Source organism: Nerophis ophidion, linkage group LG06 (assembly GCF_033978795.1).
Source record: "Nerophis ophidion isolate RoL-2023_Sa linkage group LG06, RoL_Noph_v1.0, whole genome shotgun sequence".
NCBI lineage: Eukaryota > Metazoa > Chordata > Actinopteri > Syngnathiformes > Syngnathidae > Nerophis > Nerophis ophidion.
Window position 1 is genome coordinate 24,813,176 of NC_084616.1, and position 27,490 is coordinate 24,840,665.

Below are 27,490 nucleotides of genomic sequence, written 5' to 3' on the forward strand. Positions count from 1 at the left end.
GATCCATCCTTGAGAGAAAACCTCTCTCATCCAAGAGATAAATGCCCGAAGGAGCTGAAAAACACCAGCTATCAAATGTTTTAATGTAGTGGCCATGATCAACGTGGACGTGAATAAAAATCTACTTAATGTTGAACATTTACAACCGCTACCACAAAAAAGTAATTTTATGGCTTGCATTGGGTCTTCATTATGAGAAATGACTTGCTCTGCCGCTGTGGGAGCCAACAAACACTGACTATGACTCAGCTGACTAAGACTTGACTAAGAAGTTGCGTTCCATGTGGAAAGTACTCCATTAATCTACTTTGTGCATGATGACATTAAATCCTACCAGCATCTGTGAAACAACATTGGACCGCATGTTGGCCTAATGGCTAGCATGTTGACCTCAAAGTCAGGTCGAGGGTTTGAATTTTGTTGGAGTATCTAAATTTTTGAGTTAACATGTTATACACATGTGTGTGCACTCCTGCCTCCTACCGAATCCCAAAATAATTCATGGTAGTTAATTGTGAAGTGAAGTGAATAATATTTATGCAGTGCTTTTTCTCTTTCAAGACTCAAATCACTTTACTTTGTGAAACATTATCTACGTATAAACCAGAGTAACATTATCTACATTTAAACCAGAGTGGGTGGCCCTGGGAACAAGGTGGGTAGAGTGTCTTGCCCAAGTACACAGTGGCAGCGACTAGGATTGGAAATATTCTATTATATCAATTATATTATATAATTAATATTGTATGTCTGTATGTATTGCATTATGTTGTAAATATTCATGTTCGAAATAAACTAAGAAAAGAAAGAAAAGAAAGAAATTATCCAGCCACACACACACACACACACACATATATATATATATATATATATATATATATATATATAATTTGGATATTTGATTTTTTTTCTCCATAGGTAAGACTATACGGTATGTAAGTCATTATCGGTTATCAAGTAAGCTGGGATAGGCTCTGGCTTACCCATGACCTTGATTAGGACAAGAGGTATAAAAAATACATGAATAAATGAATGCATCAATATGTAAGGCACAATATTTTCCATTGGAAAAGGCAAACATTATGATAGGAGAAGAAGTCAGACGTTCAACTAGTGGACCATACAAACAGAGCTCCATTAAGGAAACAAAGGCTTGGTTTTTTGATGTTTTGACAGTAAAGGACAACAACTATATAAAGTTCGAAATGAAACAAAAAATGTTATGCAGTGATCAGTGATATATTAATCCTTAATTATATAGCGACGCAAACCCACAATTATCAAAGGTTATGTTGATTACATTGCTTGTCCTGCAACGAAGAGAGAACAGCTCCAAGCCAACTGGCATTTACCCAGCTAAATAGGTCAATATGAGTCTAGTCAGAAAACCAGGGAGATAGATTCTGTCACAACAAAGGTAAAATGCCAAGAGTGAGCACCGGGGGGACTTACTGTCATCTAGTATTGCACTAATACACTGCAAAATTGGCTTTGACTCTCAGAAAGCAGGTCAGTTTGACTTTCAAGCTTTTAAACAACTTGCGTAAATATACAATACATACCCACGTTATGTGTGTACACGTGTGTGTGTGTGTGTGTATATATATATATATATATATATATATATATATATATATATATGCCTGAAAGTCAGATTTCAATTGTAATTATAGCTTTTGTGTGAACAAGATTTCCAGGTATTAAACATCCTAGTCTGCGATGAGGTGGCGATTTGTCCAGGGTGTATCCCGCCTTCCGCCCGATTGTAGCTGAGATGGGCGCCAGCGCCCCCTGTGACCCCAAAAGGGACTAAGTGGTAGAAAATGGATGGATGGATGGATGGATGGATGGATAAACATCCTAGTCAGCATTTCAAACTGAACAGGATTGCACATGTCTGACATGGATTTATAGTCTAATTTATATTTGATATGATGTAATTAACCATCAACTTAACTTTAAAAAGTTTCATCTGAACAGCATGGTCAGTGACAAAACTTGAACTTGGAAGATGATCAATATGCAGTATAGGAAGAATTAGCCACAATTGGCAAACTTTTATTGGAACCTTTCAGGAATTCCTGCCACAAACTATGAATAAATAATAAAAAGACAACACTGTCAAAAGGAAAATATAAAAACATAACCTTTAAACCATAAAAGTCAATGCAACGCCACAGGTCATTCTAAATCCAACTTGAAATTAAGCTTGACACCCAGGCACTCCTGAAACACTAGACTGCTAGTATTTTCAAAACAAAATAGAACCCATGTGTTTCACTTTATTACGATAAAATATTATGTCACTAATTGTTAAAGGAAGAGAGACAGGAATGTTCAGTTAATGTCGCTGTTCATAGCTTGGTGGTGCTGAAATGCTTAAAGGCAACTTTTAGATAGATTGGTTGATAGACAGACGGACCAATATATATATATATAGATAGACTGCTATATAGCTACTCAATATAAACACTATCTATTTAAAAGACTTAAAAATAATGAATTACTTTTTAAAAGTGAAAAAAATAACACGTTTTACCCTTACTCTAGTTAAAGTTTTCCTTCACAAACATACTGTACATTAGGAGCAGCAGCATGTACCATAGATCAATTTGGTCTACTGTGTTGTGTACCTTTTTTTTTTTCCAGGACTGTACTGTCAGTTCCAAAGTTTTAAAAGCCAAGTGTGCAAAAGTAGTACCAATGAACTTGCTACTATGCGTAGCCATTGTATGCCTGTGATCTACTTCTTTTCCCATACAGATGCAATGACATGGTATGGTTAGATATACTTTACAAACAACAACACTAAAGCTAATCCTTGTGGTAACATAAGTATAGCAATTTCCCTTGAACGTATCTTTTAGACGAGTAGTGTTGAGGCACGAGTTTCTACTACAGTCATGGACTTGGACATCTGTCCACCTCAGCCAGTTAAGATCACACAACAACACATGCAACTTCCACTTCCTCTGCACAAGTCTGCACAAACACAACACAAGACCACAGCGTAAACTTCTAACCTTCTAGCTTATTTTCCATCGGGTGGAGTCCATTGCAAAAACAACCAAAACATCCCTCAAAAAAAACACGTCTTTTTTTGTTTTTGTTTTGTCAAAGGGTGCAGGTGTCAGTCACCGGCAACCTGACCCACGCCGGTCCCGGCATGGCTGCGTCTGTCTCAATCAGAACGCTGTTTGGTCACAGCCTCTCTGACAGTCTGCAGAGTGTCACGCGTGGACAAGAGAAAACAAATACAGTACATCCGTGTACATGTGAACAGTTTCAAGCTCCTCCACAGACTCAAACAATGGAACAAGTGAGGGAAGAGAGCCACACGAGGAGAGCTACTCCTCTTGCTCTAATAGCCCCCTCCTCCTTTTCTTCACTTCTTGCACTTCTCTTGCTCTCTCTCTCTCTCTCACACACACACACACACACACACACACACACACACACACACACACACACACACACACACACACACACACACACACACACTGTTGCTTGTAGTTGTATGCAGTAAAATGACAATACAAATGCTTGCAGAAGAGAGTGTGCGTGTGGGTGTGCGTGCGTGTTTATGTGTGTTTGTGTGTGTGTGTGTGCACGTGCTGCCGGTAAACAGACGCCATTGTCCTAATTGGGGCTCTTCAACTTTGTTTACTGCCATGACATTTATAGCATGGGGATGTGTCAGAGTCAAATTAAAATGGCTTTGAGGGGGAGGAGAAATTCTGCGCAACAGTGTTTTGGTGCGTGTCTTTGCAGTAGTTTACACAAACACGCCCACCCCCTCGCCTGCATTGTCTGTCACGCCAGTTAAAAACTGCTTAGAGTCGGCACGCACTGCCTGCAACAGTCTACACGCGGCTGCTTGTGTGAGGCTGTGTTCGTGGACTGTAATTGTGCAGCAACTTAGCCAGCCATCCCCTCAGACCGTATGCGCGAGAGGTTATTTGTGCACCAATAGTGGCTGTATTTGTTTTCTGCCCATGGCTCCCCCACCTGCAGTGCTGCAGAGAAAAAGGCGCCCCTTCCCCCACTCTGCATTATGACAAATCAAGGCAGGCAGGCAGGCAAGCAGGCAGGCAGCAGTGCCATTAGCACACCACAGCACCAAGTCTTCCTCGTCGGCAAAGCTGCACGAGCGCTTAACACTTGTGTTATGTCAGCTGCCGTTAGGAATCAGGTGGCTACACTTTGACCCCAAGATCGCGCAGTCACACTGCATTAAAAGCTTTGCACGATCGGCGTAAAAATGAGGACAACATGCGCCAGTGACACTGTCTGCCCTACTTCTCAACAAAGTTATCCCACTTGGTGCTGCATGGAGTAAACAAAGCAAGTCTGCATGGCTACAGTCGGCGGTCCTGATGCTGCAGAGGTTGTGGCCACAACGGCTGGTTAATGTTTTTGAATTGTTTTCATTGTTATTTCATCCGTTGACTTAATTAAAGGTTCCCTAATTTCTGATTTTGAACCAATATTGTTTGGTCGGACTAAATAGTTCAGCATTTACTTATGTGAAATTTCATGAAGTATAAATGTACAAATCCAATTACCAGATTATTTCACTTCACAATAATGAGATTCAATACATTAATCTGCGAAGGTAAGAAATGATCAATTTAAGGTTAACAATGTCTGAGAGGTAATATTTATGTGCTTGTTTGCTGTGGTTTAGATATGCACCATATAATATTTTTTTCTCTGTGCAATAAGGAAACCAACATTTTAGAAAGTGTGAGGCGCTGTTGAGGTTCACTACAGCAAATGCAAACAAAGGCCTAACCTAAGTATGTAACAGGGTGGGCTGTGTTTTTCCCAAGCCAGGCAGCTCCTCCTCAGTCGGTTCTGTGAATGAGCCAGTGAGCCGGTAGAGTATGAATGGCGGAGGAATCTGCCGGTTCTGCTGTATCTAAGCCACCAGCTCCCTCCCACTTCCTCCGGGGCCGTCTGCAATGCAGCTGTCCTGGGAGCCGGCGTTTCAACGTGTCCTACTTTATCCTGTCAATGCTCAGGCACTGCAGTAATGCTTTTACCCGATGCTCACACATACACGCACATATTCAAAACCTCACTCATGTGCTCATAACATTCTGGCGAACGCCGCACAACATGTGTTTGAGTCACAAATTGAATATGGAATAACTCCACATTGATAATCTCCAAGAGTTATTTTTTTTCTAGCACCTCATGAAGTCATAACAGGTGAACATTGTGTATACAAAACCTATAAAAATGTATCAAGCATGTTATTGAACTTTCGCAAAGGCTTCAAAAAGCAATGCAAATACAAAAACAGCACTAATATGAATCGGAAATAATACAACAGAATAGAATAAATGGGTTGCAAGAAGCAAGAGTGGTTGTAATAACGGACCATACAAACTGTATGATCTGACCTTACCGCTTTTTTAGGATTGCTTAGGCACTAAAATAAAACATACGGCATTACAATATTAGCAGAAACTTACACTCAAGAGGCAAAATATCAGCCTGCTGCACAACTTTATGCACATTGTCAACCTCACACTTTTTGCAAAATTATACACAATGGGCTTGATTTACTCAAGGTTTGTGTGTACTAAAACACATGGAGACTTGATACCACACGCAAAGCTGATCTACTAAATGTGTGCAAAGTGGAATATGTCTTTTCAGTGAGCAGAATAAGGCGTGCACTCCATTTTGCGTCTCTGTCTTTATTAATGTGCAAAATATATGCTGCTCATCAAAACAGCTACAATTTTGTGAGAAGAAGATGTAAATGTAATTATTTAACACGCACAATTTAATTCATCAAGACTCATCATTTTGAGAGCACCTTTTTGCATTTTATTTTGCACGTGTCAGAAGGACGTGCAATTTGACTGTTACACACATGGCTGCAGGATCAGTGCTTACGTTGCACAGGCGATGGGGAGATGAGAATCCTCCGTCCTAAAAGTTTGTGTCAACAGTTCGGATCATCAGAAATAAAAAATATTACACATATCGTCTATTCAGCAACATCATTTTATACTTGCATAGCTGCCATAGAAGACTTAAAGGGCTGATTAAAACAAATTTGATTGATGCGTTTTAGTGTTCTCTAGTGTTTGTTTGTTATTGACGCATTGAATAGAATATATATAATCAAATAAATTTGATAATATAAACAAAAGGAGTAAGTACAGCCTCTCTCCAAAGAGTGCAGCTGTAAAAAAGTTGTCTACTGCATGTTTGAAAACATAGCAAAACGCCACAGATAGGAGCATGATAACATGAATGTGCAGTTAATAAGAGTGTCTTTGTGGTGATGCTCCATAAAGGGCTTGAACATGATCATTGTGGGTCTTGCTGGACTCGGAATAGCTTATTTAAAAGACGGTGCTTGAGTTTAGTTCAAACGTTCAAAACATGGCGCAAACGCGCGGCGTCATGGACTGACATATTTGTGGTCATGATCATTTCAGGACAAAAAAAGGCTTTGGTAAGATTATTCTCATTTCCAGCATGAAAGCATCGCCAAAGGAAGTTGGGTTCAGTTCAGTTCAGTTCCGTTTCAGTTTATTTTGAACATGCATACAATAAAATGTAATGCATCACATATTTCCAGCTGTTTTATTAGGAAGGAGTAGGAAGAAGCTGATCTTATTTAATCCCACCCCGTTTCATACCATACCAATTTTATCCCATTTCCATGTTCTTTGTAACAGAACTGTGGATGAATAAAAAATAAATAAATAATATACCATAGTAAGTAAACAAATATTAAATACATGCGTGGGTTCCCTCCGGGTACACCGGCTTCCTCCCACTTCCAAAGACATGCACCTGGGGATAGGTTGATTGGCAACACTAAATTGGTCCTAGTGTGTGAATGTGAGTGTGAGTGTTGTCTGTCTATTTGTGTTGGCCCTGCGATGAGGTGGCGACTCGTCCAGGGTGTACCCCGCCTTCCGCCCGATTGTAGCTGAGATAGGCCCCAGCGCCCACCGCGACCCCAAAAGGGAATAAGCGGTAGAAAAATGGATGGATGGATATTTATCTCAAAATGAAAAAAAAAGGTCATCATAATTATTGTTCTGTGTACTATGTGAACACTTGTAGTTTGAACAGTTTGTTAAACTTAATCATTTTGTTGCTTTGTTTGATTTCTTTGGTTAGTCCATTCCATAATTTAATTCCACATACAAATACACGGGATGCCGGACAGACCTGGCAGGCCCAAACGCATTGTGAGGGTCGTGTCAGAGAGAGTTTCAATTCCCACCTGCTAAATAACTTTGAACATGTGATGAGGGAGGAGCTGGACATTGAGTCCGAGTGGCCCATGTTCCGCACCTCTATTGTCGAAGCGGCTGATTGGAGCTGTGGCCGCAAGGTAGGTGGTGCCTGCCGTGGCGGTAATCCTTAAACCAACCAAGCTGAAGAAAGAATCCTATCGGGTTCTTTTGGCTCATATGACTCCCAGGGAAGCGGACAGGTACCGACAGGCCAAGCGGTGAGCGGCTTCAGAGGTCGCACGCCGCTTGGACATGGGAGGAGTTCGGAGAAGACATGGAAAACGACTTCCAGACTGCTTCCAAGTGATTCTGCACCACCATCCGCGCCTCAGGAAGGTGAAGCAGTGCACTGTCAACACCGTGTATGGTGAGGAGAGTTTTCTGCTGACTTCGACTGCGGATGTTGTGGATTGGTGGAAAGAATACTTCGAAGACCTCCTCAACCCCACCAACACGTCTTCCTCTGAGGAAGCAGTCCCTGGGGAATCTGTGGTGGTCTCTCCTATTTCTGGGGCTGAGGTTGCTGAGGTAGTTAAAAAGCTCCTCTGTGACAAGGCCCTGGGGGTGGATAAAATCCGCAAGGAGTTCATTAAGGCTCTGGATGCTGTGGGGCTGTCTTGGTTGACAAAACTCTGCAACATCGCATGGACATTGGGGGCGACACCTGTGGATTGGCAGACCGGAGTGATGGTTCCTCTCTTTAAGAAAGGGAACCTGAGGTTGTGTTCCAACTATCTTGGGATCACACTCCTCAGCCTTCCCGGTAAGGTCTATTCAAGTGTACTGGAGAGGAGGCTATGCCGGGTAGTCGAACCTCAGATTCAGGAAGAACAGTGTGGTTTTCGTCCTGGGTCAGAGCTTGGGCAAGCAGTAAGTCAAACACGTTTCCAGTGAGGGTTGGACTCCGCCAAGGCTGCTCTTTGTCACCGATGGTCATGAGCTTTGGATTATGACCGAAAGGACAAGATACAAGCGGCCGAAATGCGTTTCCCCCGCAAGGGGGCGGGGCTCTCCCTTAGAGATAGGGTATGAAGATCTACCATCCGGGAGGAGCCAGATGAGGTGGTTCGGACATCTGGTCAGGATGCCACCCGAACGCCTCCCAAGGAAGATGTTTAGGGCACGTCCGACCGGTAGAGGCCACGGGGAAGACCCATGACACGTTGGGAAGACTAGGTCTCCCGGCTAGCCTTGGAAAGCCTCATGATCCCTGGGGAAGAGCTGGACAAAGTGGCTGGGGAGAGGAAAGTCTGGACTTCCCTGCTTAGGCTGCTGCCGCTGTGGCGCGACCTTGGATGAGCGGAATAAGATGGATAGATGGATGGACACGGATATGCTAAAGGTTTTGAATGTTGTACAAGCATACAATTGTTTTAAATTAGATTTTCCTCTAAGTTATATTTCTCCTAGGTTAGAGCAGATAAAGAGATGGTGAATAGCTTGAAAAGCAGCTGTTAGACTATCAAACATGACTTTCAGCGCATCACCTGGTACCTGTTGGTGTGTCACGACATTTTCACACTGGCAAGTTTGAAAATGGCAAAGCATGTTTTATTCTGTTGCACACGTAACATTTGGTAGGATGTTAGCATTCGCTAAGCTAAGCAAGCTGCGGGTTACGAACAACGCACAGTATTTTAGAAAAAAGCAATACTCCTATACATAGATAAATGACTGAGAAGGCATGGGTCAGCTCGAGCTCGAGCATTTGCAAAACATCAGCATGCCCAGTTGTTACACCCTCCAGTTTTCTGTACCTGAAAGGCTCCCTGTAGAATTGCACGTATTCCGCGACGTCTCTGAGCGAGCCTAAGGCTCAGTGGCATATCTATGCTTCTTGGACACAGAAGGGGCGAATCACCAATCATTCGTCATGGCCAGGTCGTGTGTTGCGCCTAAAAAGCAGCTTTCAATTCCATGTCTACAGTTATGTGGTACACTGACAGGAGGACAATGGCAAAACTGTTGCTGACTGAACTCACACTGCCCATCACCAGGGTCACCCTTTGGTCACCACCACTGTGCTCAATTGGATCCAGTCCGAGTTTTGACACTTAAAGTATTTGTTGGAACCCGCATAGCTAAAATACAAGAACTGACAGTGACCGGCAACTTGAGATACGTGCCATCTGATCAAATCCCAGCAGATGATATTACCCGAGGTTGATCACTTAGGGAGTTGGCTCAACCACTCCGCTGAAACAAGTGGCCTACCGTCCTACAAAAGGCATAAGAGTGCTGAAAGTGAGTTTGAGAAATCAGCTTTTTGTGCTTACGTCACTATTGTCAATGTCCCTTTGCCTGAGCAATCACAGCATGCCACATGCCTGACCTCTAACAGGCTCCTTACCAGGCTCTTCACCCGGAGGCTTCCCCTCCCATGTCGGCTGCACAGCGCTTGAAATCTAAACTTCAGCTTCTTATAAAAAACACAGTTTCACACCTTTCCAGAAGCAGTCCAGTTACTCCAGAAAGGGAAGACTGTGAACTGTAACAGCCAACTACTTGTACTGGCATCAGAGTAATATCAAAGCCTACGTCTGATCCGAGTAAGAGGTTACTTGTTTGAAGTTGAATACCTGGATACCGACAATCCATAGTGCTGTAATCTGATCATCATAAAAGACACTGACAACCGACTTCTGCATGCAGGCCCTGAACGAGTCTTTGCGGAGCTGCGACGAGCCTATTGGGTGCTCTGAGGAAGACAGACAATAGGGAGACATCAGAGCCAGTTTCAAGAGCGCAGGAAGTGGCACAGCAAGCCAGTCATCCCTAAAATTGTAGACCTATGTTCCTATCGAATCTACCTTTGCCAACCCGCTTTCTGGTCCACCAGAGCAGACTTTCTCACAACGAGGTGTGTTGCCCAAGACCTGCTCCCCAGTATGGACTCAGATTCCTTTCTCATGGCCCGAAGTCGTTTCATCACAAGACAAGGAAAGCCATTTGAGTTAATATCTGATCAGGGCACATATTTTCGAGGTGGGAACAGAAAACTTCAGATGGCCTTTGTTGCTCTCGAACTACTTCAAGAAAAACTTACGACCAGAGAATTACATTCCAATTCATCCCTCCTCATCCACCACAGTTTGGAGGCACATTGGAGCGAGAAATTCGTTCAGTTAAAGCCTCTCTTCAAGTAGTCCTTAAAGACCGAATCGTCCCAGATGAAGTTCTCTCCACAGTTCTGGTGGAAGTGGAAGGTATACTTAATACCAAACGGCTTGGCTATGTGTCCAGTGACTACCATCCTAGTCACGTCCGTTGTGTTCTTGGGCAAGACACTTCACCCCTGCTCCTGATGGGTCCTGGTTATCGCCATGCATGGCAGCTCCCGCCATCCGTGTGTGAATGTGTGTGTGAATGGGTGAATGTGAAAATACTGGCAAAGCTCTTTGGGTTCCTTAAAAAAGGGGTTGAAAAGCGCTATACCAGTACAACCCATTTACCATTACCTACTCAGTGGCCTAGTGGTTAGAGTGTCCGCCCTGAGATCGGTAGGTTCGTAGTTGGCCGAGTCATACCAAAGACTATAAAAAAAGTGGGACCCATTGCCTCCCTGCTTGGCACTCAGCATCAAGGGTTGGAATTGGGGGTTAAATCACCCTAAATGATTCCCGGGCGTGGCACTGCTGCTGCCCACTGCTCCCCTCACTTCCCAGGGGGTGATCAAGGGGATGGGTCAAATGCAGAGGACAGATTTCACCACACCTAGTGTGTGTGTGACAATCCTTGGTACTTTAATCTGTAAACTTTAATTTACCATTTCAGACACTGACCATACAACTACAATTATGTAGCTCGTGGGGCGGCAGTATGATTCTCTTCCACAAGCAGTTTATGGCAGCTGAGAACTCAGAGGGAAGCGCAAATGGTGGCATAGTCAAGTTGTCGCTGAACAGTTCTGGACACAGCTCACACGGTGCTACCCGCCCAACCTTCAACTTCATCAGCGATGGCAATCCTCTTCAGACTTAGCAGAGGGTCACGTAGTACTGGTTGTTGACCCACAAATACCGCGTGCCCTCTGGCTAGTTGGCATAGTTACGCGGGTCATTCCTAGCACTGATGGATGGATCAGGATTTCAGAGGTCAACGTTGGAGGATCCCAAGCTTATCAATCTACCGGCCATGCCTACTGATAAAGAAGAAAGCCCTTCACAATAACTTCTATTGGACTACTAGTTTGATTCACAAATTAAGGGGTGGCTGTATAAAACTTCCTGTGATTGGCTGTCAATCACCTCACTCACCTGTAACATCATCTGCAAGACCAGGAAGACACACCCCTTTAGTGACGTGTGCAGCTGACACGAAACTTTGTGAAAGTCATGCCCAATTTTTATTCCCACAGACATTGCCTCCTACTTTGTTGGCAGACATTGTGTGCCTTCATGATGATGTGAGTTGCGGCATGATTGTTATTCTTTAAACTAGCGACCCAGAAATGTTATGCATGTAAAGTAGCTGAACTTGATTTATGTAGTTTAGCATTCATTTATTGTCATAATTTCACAAATGTTAAAGTATTCTTGTTATCTGTGGTACCATCACCTTCGAGTATATTCCTTATTTTGATTTAGTTTGTACGTTTAATTAGCCTCCCGAGGAGACGATGTGATAGCGTAGTTGATAATCACCCACTTGAACTTGCCGTTTTTAACCGAAAGGGGGTGCTGTTACTCTCATAAATGGATATTTCCTTATACCATTTACTGCAGGATGTTTATATTATCAATAGTATTGTCTGTCACTTACTGGTATTAATTATTTTATCTTCTTTTGTCTTTTATTTATAGACCACACATATACCCACATACCCAGCCATATATGGATAAATAGGTGTTGATCTACACCAACACATTGGAATAAATACTGTTTGAAAAGAAAAGTTGGAAGATCCTATTCATTGGAGTAGTTGTCAAAGCCTTCTGACAGAGGCAAGGAATATCAGGCTGCAGCACAGCAGATATCACACACCGTGTCCTCAACAACGTCCATTGTGTATTTTACATAAACAATGTCCATTATCTCCTCTCTGAGCTGCAACCTTATCGTGCTAGAGGAGTTTGCGTGTCCCAATGATCCTAAGAGCTATGTTGTCCGGGGGCATAAAGCCCCCTGGTAGGGTCTCCCAGCGCAAACAGGTTCTGGGTGAGGGATCAGACAAAGAGCAGCTCGAAGACCTTTATGAAGAAGAAAAATCATGGACCCAGATTTCCCTCGCCCGGACGCGGGTCACCGGGGCCCCCCTCTGGAGCCAGGCCCGGAGGTGGGGCACGATGGCGAGCGCCTGATGGCCGGGCCTGTTCCCATGGGGCCCGGCCGGGCACAGCCCGAAGAGGCAACGTGGGTCACCCCTCCAATGGGCTCACCACCCATAGCAGGGGCCATAGAGGTCGGGTGCAATGTGAGCTGGGCGTCAGCCGAAGGCAGGGCACTTGGCGGTCCGATCCTCGGCTACAGAAGCGAGCTCTTGGGACGTGGAACGTCACGTCACTGGGGGGGAAAGAGCCTGAGCTAGTGCGCGAAGTCGAGAAATTCCGGCTGGATATAGTCGGACTCACTTCGACGCACAGCAAGGGCTCTGGAACCACTTCTCTCGAGAGGGATTGGACCCTCTTCCACTCTGGCGTTGCCGGCAGTGAGAGGCGACGGGCTGGGGTGGAAATTCTTGTTTCCCCCCGGCTCAAAGCCTGTACGTTGGAGTTCAACCCGGTGGACGAAAGGGTAGCCTCCCTCCGCCTTCGGGTGGGGGGACGGGTCCTGACTGTTGTTTGTGCTTATGCACCAAACAGCAGTTCAGAGTACCCATCCTTTTTGGGAACACTCGAGGGAGTACTGGAAAGTGCTCCCCCGGGTGATTCCCTTGTCCTACTGGGAGACTTCAACGCTCACGTTGGCAACGACAGTGAAACCTGGAGAGGCGTGATTGGGAAGAATGGCCGCCCGGATCTGAACCCGAGTGGTGTTTTGTTATTGGACTTTTGTGCTCGTCACAGTTTGTCCATAACAAACACCATGTTCAAACATAAGGGTGTTCATATGTGCACTTGGCACCAGGACACCCTAGGACGCAGTTCCATGATCGACTTTGTAGTTGTGTCATCGGATTTGCGGCCTCATGTTTTGGACACTCGGGTGAAGAGAGGGGCGGAGCTTTCTACCGATCACCACCTGGTGGTGAGTTGGCTGCGATGGTGGGGGAGGATGCCGGACAGACCTGGGAGGCCCAAACGCATTGTGAGGGTCTGCTGGGAACGTCTGGCAGAGTCTCCTGTCAGACAAAGTTTCAATTCCCACCTCCGGAAGAACTTTGAACATGTCACGAGGGAGGTGCTGGACATCGAGTCCGAGTGGACCATGTTCCGCACCTCTATTGTCGAGGCGGCAGATCGGAGCTGTGGCCGCAAGGTAGTTGGTGCCTGTTGGGGCGGCAATCCTAAAACCCCTTGGTGGACACCAGCGGTGAGGGATGCCGTCAAGCTGAAGAAGGAGTCCTATCGGGTCCTTTTGGCTCATAGGACTCCGGAGGCAGTGGACAGGTACCGACAGGTCAAGCGGTGTGCAGCTTCAGCGGTCGCGGAGGCAAAAACTCGGACATGGGAGGAATTCGGGGAAGCCATGGAAAACGACTTCCGGACGGCTTCGAAGCGATACTGGACCACCGTCCGCCGCCTCAGGAAGGGGAAGCAGTGCACTATCAACACCGTGTATGGTGCGGATGGTGTTCTGCTGACCTCAACTCCGGATGTTGTGGATAGGTGGAAGGAATACTTCAAAGACCTCCTCAATCCCATCAACACATCTCCCTATGAGGAAGCAGTGCCTGGGGAATCTGGGGCTGAGGTCGCTGAGGTAGTTAAAAAGCTCCTCGGTGGCAAGGCCCCAGGGGTGGACGAGATCCGCCCGGAGTTCCTTAAGGCTCTGGATGCTGTGGGGCTGTCTTGGTTGACAAGACTTTGCAGCATCGCGTGGACATCGGGGGCGGTACCTCTGGATTGGCAGACCGGGGTGGTGGTTCCTCTCTTTAAGAAGGGGGACCAGCGGGTGTGTTCCAACTATCGTGGGATCACACTCCTCAGCCTTCCCGGTAAGGTTTATTCAGGTGTACTGGAGAGGATGCTACGTCGGATAGTCGAACCTCGGATTCAGGAGGAACAGTGTGGTTTTCGTCCTGGTCGTGGAACTGTGGACCAGCTCTATACTCTCGGCAGGGTTCTTGAGGGTGCATGGGAGTTTGCGCAACCAGTCTACATGTGCTTTGTGGACTTGGATAAGGCATTCGACCGTGTCCCTCGGGAAGTCCTGTGGGGAGTGCTCAGAGAGTACGGGGTATCGGACTGTCTTATTGTGGCGGTCCGTTCCCTGTACGATCAGTGCCAGAGCTTGGTCCGCATTGCCGGCAGTAAGTCGAACACATTTCCAGTGAGGGTTGGACTCCGCCAAGGCTGTCCTTTGTCACCGATTCTGTTCATAACTTTTATGGACGGAATTTCTAGGCACAGTCAAGGCGTTGAGGGGTTCCGGTTTGGTAATCGCAGGATTAGGTCTCTGCTTTTTGCAGATGATGTGGTCCTGATGGCTTCATCTGACCGGGATCTTCAGCTCTCGCTGGATCGGTTCGCAGCCGAGTGTGAAGCGACCGGAATGAGAATCAGCACCTCCAAGTCCGAGTCCATGCTTCTCGCCCGGAAAAGGGTGGAATGCCATCTCCGGGTTGGAGAGGAGACCCTGCCCCAAGTGGAGGTGTTCAAATACCTAGGAGTCTTGTTCACGAGTGAGGGAAGATTGGATCGTGAGATCGACAGGCGGATCGGTGCGGCGTCTTCAGTAATGCGGACGTTGTACCGATCCGTTGTGGTGAAGAAGGAGCTGAGCCGGAAGGCAAAGCTCTCAATTTACCGGTCGATCTACGTTCCCATCCTCACCTATGGTCATGAGCTTTGGGTCATGACCGAAAGGATAAGATCACGGGTACAAGCGGCCGAAATGAGTTTCCTCCGCCGTGTGGCGGGTCTCTCCCTTAGAGATAGGGTGAGAAGCTCTGCCATCCGGGAGGGACTCAAAGTAAAGCCGCTGCTCCTCCACATCGAGAGGAGCCAGATGAGGTGGTTCGGGCATCTGGTCAGGATGCCACCCGAACGCCTCCCTAGGGAGGTGTTTAGGGCACGTCCAACCGGTAGGAGGCCACGGGGAAGACCCAGGACACGTTGGGAAGACTATTTCTCCCGGCTGTCCTGGGAACGCCTTGGGATCCCCCGGGAAGAGCTAGACGAAGTGGCTGGGGAGAGGGAAGTCTGGGTTTCCCTGCTTAGGCTGTTGCCCCCGCGACCCGACCTCGGATAAGCGGAAGAAGATGGATGGATGGATGGAATGTCCATTATGTATGTCACATGAACAAAATAGAAGGTTTAGTGTTAATACACACAACAACCATTGCACACGTGATTTAACACAACTTCTGCTTGTCAAATTCAGCGCTACATGTATTTAACCAGTTTTGATCCCCAGAATTAAAGAGCCATAAACAACACAACTACGAATAAAAAAAGACATCACAAAGTCAGATATTTCAATGCATTCCTGCCTTGTTGTCCAGTTGCTGTTAAAAGTCAAATTTTCGCGATTTATTAAATTTTTTTTCAAATTACAGTGTTGTATCCAAAATAGCTGCAATCGCGCGTTTCCTTCACTTAATGTATTCATGTGTGATTTCCAAAAACATTGTAGAAGAATGAGAAAAACGGGGATGTATGGATGACTCGCCTCCATCTTTCCAGTGGTTGGCTCCCGTTCTTATGAAGCTGGCTGTGGCGCGTTCTTTTTGACGTGACTACCTATGTGGCCAAGGTTTTTCTCCGAACTCAGTGTGTAAACGATCAATGAGTCCATACAAAGCTAAGAGCCGGAGATTCAAGAAATACACAGCGCACTTACCCGTGTAAAACATTGTCCGAGGAGGGGGATCTTTAACGATAGATTAGTGTGGCTGAAATGAGGCTTAGGCTAAATAAGTATTTGTTTAAGGCGTTAGTGTTGCCTGACGCCACTTTTCTGAGCATGTGCGGTTTTTGCTTGACGGTGAGAAATAATTTGCCATCAATCCCACATGGGTGCTCGGCATTGTCCTTGGGTGCTCGGGGCCATTAATTATAATATCAGTGTTAATAAATAAAATAAATAAATGGGTTGTACTTGTATAGCGTTTTTCTACCTTCAAGGTACTCAAAGCGCTTTGACACCACTTCCACATTTACCCAATCACACACACATTCACACACTGATGGAGGGAGCTGCCATGCAAGGCGCTAACCAGCACCCATCAAGAGCAAGGGTGAAGTGTCTTGCTCAAGGACACAACGAGGTTGGTACTAGGTGGGGATTGAACCAGGGACCCTCGGGTTGCGCACGGCCACTATATCACTGCGCCATGTAACCGAAAGTGTATAAATGGACCCGAAAAGTATCCATTACTATTTACTAGCTTTAATTTAACTGGGGACACCATTAACCACCTCTAGGGGTCCTAATATCCCACTGTTCGTATTAATTTAGTTTGTTTTTTCTTTGGCCAAAACCTATAATGTTATTAATTTTGGATAAAAAAAAAAGAGCATCCATCTATATCTTGACAAACGAACAAAAACAAAAACAAAAAAAACAACAACAATGTGTTGTTTGGAAACAGTTGGTAATGATTATGTGCAGTAAAATGTTTCATGAACTAAACTCACCTTAACGTGTGTTCCTAAATTTGTGTTGGACGTCTTAGATGAAGAGAGCAGTAATGATTTCGGTTGACAAAGTGGCGCAGTGGGAGAGTGGCCGTGCGCAACCCGAGGGTCACTGGTTCAAATCCCACCTAGAACCAACCCCGTCACGTCCGTTGTGTCCTGAGCAAGACACTTCACCCTTGCTCCTGATGGGTGCTGGTTGGCGCCTTGCATGGCAGCTCCCTCCATCAGTGTGTGAATGTGTGTGTGAATGGGTAAATGTGGAAGTAGTGTCAAAGCGCTTTGAGTACCTTGAAGGTAGAAAAGCACTATACAAGTACAACCCATTTATCATTTAACTAAAAACTAAGGTTTGGGACCTTTTTTTTTTCTAAATGCATACTTTTGTCTAAATATGACTAAAGACACACATTATTTTGGGTTTCCTGCACGTCATCTTCATCGCTATAGGTAAAATCAAATCGGCGGGAGAGAATCCCTTCCCCAAAGGAACCATTTGAAAGTATGTTTTTCTTTTTTTTGATTCGTCAGCTTGAAGCGTCCCTCTGTCTCTGTCTCTGACTCCCTCATCGTCATGTGACATGTGTGTGTGACTGCTATGATTTTGCTTACTTGTTTCAATGACCCACCTCATCTTGCTCCTGATTGACCTGTCAGTAGAGTTTTGCCCCTAACCTTAGCCAATTGTGACTCATCCTAAGATCATCATGGATTTTATATGTATGTATGGATGTTATCATTCATCCAGGTCATTGTATTTTCTCCATATTTTTTGCCCTGGATTCAGAGTCCATTTTCTCTCTTTGTAGCTTGTAGCTTTAATGTAAGTTACCTCGCTACATCGGTCTAAAGCTAAGCTGCAGGGAAAGCTACTTTTTACCGTTACTTGGGACCGGTACTTTTCAGAGGCAGTATAGTACCGAAAATGATTCATTGGTATCGCGGTACTATATTAATACCGGTTTACCGTACAACCCTAATCCATCCACATCGTTCATACAATTTTAAGATGGCGCCCCCGTTGCTGACGTCTTTGTGTCGTCCTCCTGACAACATCTACGTTTTTTATTTATTATAGTACTAATTTGCATCCTAAATGCAAAGTTTTTACACGCAACAGTGAGATATAACAGAGATGCACTTCTGGACATGGGAAAAGCTCACCATGAGCTCACTTATAGTCTGACGGACTTCAACTTTCTGCTACGACAAGAGCCAGCTAACCACAAAACAACAACAACAAGGCGGCGGGGACTCTAATTTGCAAACTTGCCCCAGTCAGGCAGAATCGGCAAAGCATAGGGAACCCCCAAGGCTGCGTGCTGAGCCCCATACTGTACACCATCGTCACACATGGCTGTGTGGCCTCCCAGAACAACACCAGTATCATCAAGTTTTCAGATGACACTACAGTCGTCGGACTGATCCCCGGGGGAATTTAGGCAGCGTACAGAAGGGAAGTAGCGGAACTGGTGGCCTGGTGTCAGGATAATAATCTCTCCTTGAACACAGACAAGACCAAGGAGATGATTATTGACCCACGGAGAAGGAGTGCACAGTACACACCTTTGTACATAGGGGGGACAAAGGTAGACAGGAAGAAAACCTTTAAATTCCTCTGGACCCACATCAGCGAGGACCTCACCTGGGATCAGAACACCCAACAAACAATAAAGAAAGCCCAGCAGCAACTGTACTTCCTAAAAAGATTGAGAAAATTTGGCCTGCCACCCAAAATTCTCAGCTACTTCTATAGAAAGTACGGTTGAGAGTGTCCTTACCAGCTCAATCACGGTCTGGTATGGAAACTGCACTGCTAAGGATAGGAAGGCACTCCAGCGAGTGATTAAAACTGCTCAGTACATATCAGGAGCAGCCTTCCCCTCACGTACTCTACCAGGGCCACCAGGAGAGCACACAACATCATAAAGGACAGTACACACCCCCAGCACAGTCTCTTCAGCCTCCTACCTTCAGGCAGACGATACAGGAGCCTGAAATCCAGGACTACGAGACTGACAAACAGTTTCTACCCACAGGCCATCAGGCTTGTGAATGTTAACTAGTGAATGCTAGCCCTCCCCTCCCCCCGTTTTTACTTTTGTCTTTTTGAACAAATGACAGGTACCTTCACCACCCCTGAACTGTGAACCATCACTGTAGACACTTTTCACCTTTGATCACTAAAGACACTTTAACTGCTGCTGTGACCCAAGGTCACCTCCATATTTATACTGTTGACTGCCAATCAGAATGTGCAATAATGTTATGTTACTTATTGTGCCTTGTATATACATTTTAATTTTTTATTTTATTTTATTTTCTTATGTTTATTTTTAGCTAAGTACCGTGTGACTTGTTGAAGGGTGGACTAGCAAAGTAAGATTTTATTGTACGGCAAACTGTCTGTTTAACTGTGCATATGACAATAAACAATCTTGAATCTTGAATCTTTTTTAACTTAGCTTTGAATCCATGAATTGATTTACATGGACCCAGGAAAAGGGTGGAATGTCGTCTCCGGTTTGGGGAGGAGACCCTGCCCCAAGTGGAGGAGTTCAAGTACCTAGGAGTCTTGTTCACGAGTGAGGGAAGAGTGGATCGCGAGATCGACAGACGGATTGGTGCGGCGTCTTCAGTAATGTGGACGTTGTACCGGTCGATCTACGTTCCAATCCTCACCTATGGTCATGAGCTTTGGGTCATGACCGAAAGGATAAGATCACGGGTACAAGCGGCCGAAATGAGTTTCCTCCGCCGTGTGGCGGGGCTCTCCCTTAGAGATAGGGTGAGAAGCTCTGCCATCCGGGAGGAGCTCAAAGTAAAGCTGCTGCTCCTCCACATCGAGAGGAGCCAGATGAGGTGGTTCGGGCATCTGGTCAGGTTGCCACCACGAACGCCTCCCTAGGGAGGTGTTTAGGGCACGTCCAACCGGTAGGAGGCCACGGGGAAGACCCAGGACACGTTGGGAAGACTATGTCTCCCGGCTGGCCATGAAACGCCTCGGGATCCCCTGGGAAGAGCTAGATGAAGTGGCTGGGGAAAGGGAAGTCTGGGTTTCCCTGCTTAGGCTGTTGCCCCCGCGACCCGACCTCGGATAAGCGGAAGAAGATGGATGGATGGATGGATGGACCCAGACTTAAACAAGTTGAGAAATGTATTCGGGTGTTACCATTTGTGGTCAATTGTACGGAATATGTACTGTACTGTGCAATCTACTAATAAAAGTTTCAATCAATCAATCAATCCAGATGACATATTTGTTGTTAACATTGCCAAAACTAAATAAGACTGCTTTTCACACTCACAATTGAAGTCTGACCAAACATTTTGATTGCACATATATTGTTATTTTTGGAATATTTTTTCCGACTCACAACACGGCAAGAAGTTGGTATGTTTGTGCACATGTGTTGCAAATAAAGCACAAAATCAGGCAGCTCAGTGACTTGGAGGTGTCACTGCTTGCTGCTAACGTGCCGTGTGTTGAATAACAATTTCGCAAGTCATGGAGGAAGGACCTACAATTTCTCCTGTTGTACGAGTCAAAAGTTTATTTCATAGCTACACATATTTGTGTGACTGTTGATGAAGAAAGGCCTTATTTGCAAAGCAATAGAATTACAATTTAAAAGTAGGGTTTAGTCTGTGTCCTTAAAATGCTGCTTTTTGCTGTAAATGTTCCTGTGTAAAAACAACTCTAGATTTTGTTTTTAAAAGTAATTATTTGGTGCCGGATCTACTAAGATGCATATACGACATGCTAAGCAGCGTCTGCAAACTATAAAATTGTGTGTACAAATAGTGGGTGTGTTGCGTTTCGCCATGGAGACCCTCACTTACTGTACATTCACATTATGCTCCTACCGGTGGTGTTTTGAAATCTATGTTTGAAAAATGCAGCAGACATGTACCACTTTTTATGGACATTTTAGAGGCCGTCCTGCAGTGCATCTACAATGGTACCCACTTTTTTTAGCCCACTGAAGGTGCGCTTTTTGAAGATGCCGATATTAAATGCAAGCATGCCCTGGAATGTTCCAGACACAAGAACATGCATATTCCAATGCATTTTTTTCATATGGGAGATGTGTTATGTAATACATATTTTATAATAAAAAAGAAGACTGTCAAAAAAAAAATGTCAGCAGACACCAAACAGCATCAATATAATTTGTTTTAATCAGGCTCTTAAGTCGTCTAGCAGCTATTAAATGAGAAAACAAAATAGCTGAATAGACAATATGTCTGATATTTAAATTTTTGATAGTCCATATAGGACGGAGCTGCAGCACGATCGCCTCCTTACTCTCAGCTATTTTTGCACAATTGCCAGTTTGCCCATCCTTTTTATAGTTACTAAATATAGATGCAAAACAGCGGCTCAGAACAATTTCCATCTTGATAAGTCGCACTGCGTGTGCTAAAAAATTATATTTGCATTTTCTCTTCCCAGTATTGTGGGCGTTCTGATGAACAGCATATACTTGTTTATTGTTCTTCGGTCAATGGTCAACAAAGCAAACAAATATATACACTGCATATTCATGAAGACAAACACACTAAATGGATTGATCTCTTTGATTTCCTCAGTTAAGAAACACAATCCTCTACGCACAAGTTTAGTAGATCAGCTTTGCATGCAGTATCAAGTCTGCACGTGTTTTGATACATGCAAACCTTCAATAGATCAGGTCCTCTGACTCTCTTACTTCCTGCTTTAGTCCGTCACCATGGTTACTCATCAGTTCACCTGCTACTCACGACCCCGCACACCTGCTACAGATAATTACCTTCACTTTATAAGCCTTCCTCTTTTGTTTGTTCAGCCTGGGTGTCTAATTTGCTTTACACGCAACGAGTTACGCCTGCAGCTGTTTTCACGTATGTATATTCTCGCTAGCTTTTATGCTAAACCATTTGTTCATTCGAGCTCTCATGCTGAATGTTTTTGTTTCCTCTTTTGTGCCTACGTGCCAGTTTAGTTTTCAGTTTGTATATCCGAGTTCTCATACTAGCGTTTTTGGTTTGTTTTTTATTAGCTCCAGTATTTCTGTTCAGAGCTCCCTTTTTGTTAAATGAATCTTTTAAGATTCATTTAACAGGGCTCTGGAACCACTTCTCTTGAAAGGGATTGGACCCTCTTCCACTCTGGCGTTGCCGGCAGTGAGAGGCGACGGGCTGGGGTGGCAATTCTCGTTGCCCCCCGGCTCAAAGCCTGCACGTTTGAGTTCAACCCAGTGGACGAGAGGGTAGCTTCCCTTCGCCTTCGGGTGGGGGGACGGGTCCTGACTGTTGTTTGTACTTACGCACCAAACAGCAGTTCAGAATACCCACCCTTTTTGGGTACACTCGAGGGAGTACTGGAAAGTGCTCCTCCGGGTGATTCCCTTGTCCTACTGGGAGACTTCAACGCTCATGTTGGCAACGACAGTGAAACCTGGAGAGGCGTGATTGGGAAGAATGGTCGCCCGGATCTAAACCCGAGTGGTGTTTTGTTATTGGACTTTTGTGCTCGTCACGGATTGTCCATATCAAACACCATGTTCAAACATAAGGGTGTCCATATGTGCACTTGGCACCAGGACACCCTAGGCCGCAGTTCCATGATCGACTTTGTAGTTGTGTCATCGGATTTGCGGCCTTATGTTTTGGACACTCGGGTGAAGAGAGGGGCGGAGCTTTCTACCGATCACCACCTGGTGGTGAGTTGGTGGTGAGTTGGCTGCGATGGTGGGGGAGGATGCCGGACAGACCTGGCAGGCCCAAGCGCATTGTGAGGGTCTGCTGGGAACGTCTGGCAGAGTCTCCTGTCAGAGGGAGTTTCAATTCACACCTCCGGGAGAACTTTGAACATGTCACGAGGGAGGTGCGGGACATTGAGTCCGAGTGGACCATGTTCCGAACCTCTATTGTCGAGGCGGCTGATTGGAGCTGTGGCCGCAAGGTTGTTGGTGCCTGTCGTGGCGGTAATCCCAGAACCCGTTGGTGGACACCAGCAGTGAGGGATGCCGTCAAGCTGAAGAAGGAGTCCTATCATAACTTTTATGGACAGAATTTCTAGGCACAGTCAAGGCGTTGAGGGGTTCCGGTTTGGTAACCGCAGGATTAGGTCTCTGCTTTTTGCAGATGATGTGGTCCTGATGGCTTCATCTGACCGGGATCTTCAGCTCTCGCTGGATCGGTTCGCAGCCGAGTGTGAAGCGACCGGAATGAGAATCAGCACCTCCAAGTCCGAGTCCATGGTTCTCGCCCGGAAAAGGGTGGAATGCCATCTCCGGGTTGGAGAGGAGACCCTGCCCCAAGTGGATGTGTTCAAATACCTAGGAGTCTTGTTCACGAGTGGGGGAAGAGTGGATCGTGAGATCGACAGGCGGATCGGTGCGGCGTCTTCAGTAATGCGGACGTTGTATCGATCCGTTGTGGTGAAGAAGGAGCTGAGCCGGAAGGCAAAGCTCTCAATTTACCGGTCGATCTACGTTCCCATCCTCACCTATGGTCATGAGCTTTGGGTCATGACCGAAAGGATAAGATCACGGGTACAAGCGGCCGAAATGAGTTTCCTCCGCCGGGTGGCGGGGCTCTCCCTTAGAGATAGGGTGAGAAGCTCTGCCATCCGGGAGGAGCTCAACGTAAAGCCGCTGCTCCTCCACATCGAGAGGAGTCAGATGAAGTGGTTCGGGCATCTGGTCAGGATGCCACCCGAACGCCTCCCTAGGGATGTGTTTAGGGCACGTCCAGCTGGTAGGAGGCCACGGGGAAGACCCAGGACACGTTGGGAAGACTATGTCTCCCGGCTGGCCTGGGAACGCCTCGGGATCCCCCGGGAAGAGCTAGACGAAGTGGCTGGAGATAGGGAAGTCTGGGCTTCCCTGCTTAGGCTGCTGCCCCCGCGACCCGACCTCGGATAAGCGGAAGATGATGGATGGAATCTTTTAAGATTTTACCTTAGTTGTGTTCACGTTTGACGCATCCTCAAAGGAATCGAACCCGGCACCATGAAGCCGAACAGGCGTTACAAACCTGCTATCATCCTAATCCATGTTTTGATATTCTGTCACGTTGGACTGTACATATTACTACGTTGACATTTCACACTAAATGCCAAATACATTGATTTTGTTTCAACACCTGCTTAAAAAGTGAAAATAAAAGCAACAATGAAAGATAAAGAGGTTTAAAGAGTACATTATCAAAGGGCTGTTCAAATGCTTGCAGATTACGAACACACTAAACAAGCACAAATAAACTGCACATACTGTCCATTGAAACAGCCAGAAATGCTGTCCTTTACAGCTATTGAGAACATAGCACATAGAGGACATGAAGAATATGAAAAGTCCAATAGCAAAGGACACTTTAGATAAGTTCTTATTTGTCATGTACTGTTTTGTCATGTTCGAGCCACCGTAGCCTGTGTTCAGTGTGTGACGTCACGAGAGCGGGGGAGAGTTGAACTCCCGAGGTTGTTAATAAACGGGAGTGATCCGAGGCATTGAGTTAAAACGTGTTGCCTGATTATTATTAAATTAAGACACCTAAATAAGCATATAGGTGAGAGGACATAACAATGGCGACGAGTGATGCACAGAGCCTGCAAGCCAAGTGAGATAACGCCAGCATATCACAGTCTAATCTGAAGTGTAACAGAAGTTGCTGCTAGCGTTAGCATAGCATTAGCATAGCATTAGCATGGAGAAGACGAGCCTGTCTGCGTTTGATTGCTACTCCGACCCGGCGACGTTGGGACCGCGGTGGACAAGATGGCTAATGTCATTTGAACTGTTTGCTGATGGAAAAGGTCTCATTATCACAGAAGACACAGATGACTTCGTGAAACAGCGGCAGAGAGCACTTCTTTTGCATCATGCAGGACCGGACACACAGGACATCTTCTGCACGCTGGACAACACTGGAGGTGCAGCAGACTATGATGACGCTGTTGCTGCTTTGAATGGATACTTCGTGCCACAAGTAAACGCCACTTTCGCCCGCCAGACATTTCACAAAATTACACAAAATCCAAGTGAGACTGTACAACAATTTTCCACACGTTTAAGACGTGCTGCTAAGGACTGTAGTTTTGGTGCAGGTGCAGACGATCAAATTAGAGATGCTATCATTAGCAAATGCACATCGAGCTATATTCGCCGTAAACTGCTGGAAGAAGGACATGGGTTAGTGCTCGCTCGCACACTTGAACTGGCAGCACAATGTGAGCGAATTGAGGGACAAATGGCGGAAATGCCTGGAAAAGGTGAGAGAGTAGAGGCGTCTGTGAACCGCGTCACACAGAAAGGAGGGAAATATCAGAAGAAAGGACAAGGAAAATTTGACATGGACAGAGAGAAAACAGACAAAACTTGCTACCGGTGCGGACATGCTGATCACTTTGGGAGGGATCCTAAATGTCCCGCACGCGGTCAAACATGCCGCAAATGTAACGGTAAAGACCATTTTGCCAAACAATGCAAAACAAAAGGTGCAACGGGAAAAGAAAAAGTGCATAACATAGAGATAGAGCAACATGATTATGCTTTTATGCTAAATGACACTAACAGGTCAGAGAGGCTTAACATGAATGTGGGAGGAGTTAGCTTGAAGATGCTTATTGATTCCGGAGCTACATGTAATGTGATAGATGAAAAGACATGGCAGGGATTAAAAGCAGAGAAAATAAAATGTCACTCTTATATTCCAAAATCAGAGAGAAAACTATTCTCTTACTCATCTAACCAACCTTTACCTATTAAAGGGGCGTTCACATGCCAAGTAAAAATAGGAGAGCGTAGTGAACAAACAGAGTTCATAGTAATCAGAGGCAATGGGGAACCTCTACTTGGAAAAGAATTAGCCATGAAACTAGGTATACTGAAAATAGGGGCCAACATATCAGCAGTCACAGACCTGAAACAGTCCCTTCAGCACCAATACCCGATTGTATTTCAGGGGGTAGGAAAGCTGAAAACAAAACAGATAAAACTACACATAGACCCAGAGGTGACACCAGTAGCACAGCCACTCAGGCGTATACCCTTTAACTTACGGTCACCTGTGGAGGCTAAAATGAAAGAACTCTTAAATCTAGACATCATAGAACCGGTCGATGGACCAACACCATGGGTAAACCCAGTGGTCATCGTACCCAAGGCAAACTCTGAAATCAGACTGTGTCTAGATATGCGACAGGCAAACCTTGCAATCATCAGAGAGAGATACCCTATTCCAACAGTGGATGAACTGCTACAGGGGATGAATGGATCAGTGATGTTCAGCAAACTGGACTTAAAGTGGGGCTACCACCAACTCAAATTGACCCCAGAATCACGTGGTATTACCACATTCGCCATCCACAATGGAGTCTACAGATACAAAAGACTTATTTTTGGCGTGTCTTCAGCCAGCGAACAGTACCAACATGAAATCGCTGCCGCACTTGCTGGTATAGAAGGGGTGGAGAACATCTCGGACGATGTCATAGTTCACGCGAAGGATGAAGTGACGCACAACGAGCGACTACATGCAGTTTTGAGAAGACTGGAGGAATGTGGACTAACATTGAATTCTGACAAGTGTCAGTTCAACATGGATCGGCTGATCTTCATGGGAATCCTGCTGTCTGAAAAGGGAATCGGTCCAACAGAGGAGAGAGTGAGAGCTGTGAGCGAGGCAAGAGAGCCGGAAAATGCATCGGAAGTGAGAAGCTTCCTTGGACTTGTGAGTTACAGCAGCAGATTTATTCCACAATTTGCAACATTGTCAGAGCCACTGCGACGTCTGACAAGACAAGACACTACTTTTGAATTTGGTCCCGAACAGAAAAAAGCGTTTGAGGCGAAGAAAGAGGGCTTAGCCAAAGCAGGGACACTTGCTTACTTTAACAAAGATGCACCAACCAAGATCATCGCAGATGCTAGTCCAGTGGGGCTAGGAGCAGTGTTAATACAGAGCCAGAAGGGAGAGAATGTTCCCATATGTTACGTCAGTCGAGGTCTAACTGATTGCGAACGTAGGTATTCTCAGACAGAAAAAGAGGCCCTAGCTCTTGTATGGGCCTGTGAGAGGTTACACCCATACGTATATGGTAGACAGTTTGATCTGGTTACAGACCATAAACCTTTAGAATCTATCTATAATCCACGTTCAAAACCATGTGCTCGTATAGAGCGATGGGTTCTAAGGCTACAGCCCTATGATTTCAAAGTAATACATATCTCGGGGAAAAAGAACATAGCAGACCCGTTATCACGTCTACTAGGAAACAGCGTACTGAAACAGAAACATGCACACGGATCCGATGAATATGTGAGATTTGTGGCAGTGAGCGCGACACCCAGCGCACTGACAACCCGTGAGGTTGAGGAAGCGTCAGCCCATGATGAAGAGCTGTGTGAGGTGCGTAAAGCCATCGCTAGTGGACACTTTGAAAAGTGCACAGCATATGCTCTTGTTGCTAGTGAGTTATGTGTGATAGGA

At 45.5% G+C, this 27,490-nt stretch overlaps 1 protein-coding gene across 11 annotated transcripts in view; it reads right to left on the reverse strand.

Annotated features, from left to right (window-relative positions):
• Positions 1 to 27,490, reverse strand: part of camta1a (calmodulin binding transcription activator 1a) — a 778,795-nt gene that overhangs the window by 34,332 nt on the left and 716,973 nt on the right. Inside the window, exon 1 of one of the 11 annotated variants that reach the window (XM_061903174.1) lies at positions 3,024 to 3,335. The exons of the other annotated variants lie outside the window; for them this stretch is intronic. Coding sequence (XP_061759158.1) covers positions 3,024 to 3,042 — 19 coding nt within the window. The 5' untranslated portion in view covers positions 3,043 to 3,335. Of the gene's footprint in view, positions 1 to 3,023; positions 3,336 to 27,490 lie in introns of those variants that run through there. 11 annotated transcript variants of the gene reach the window in all.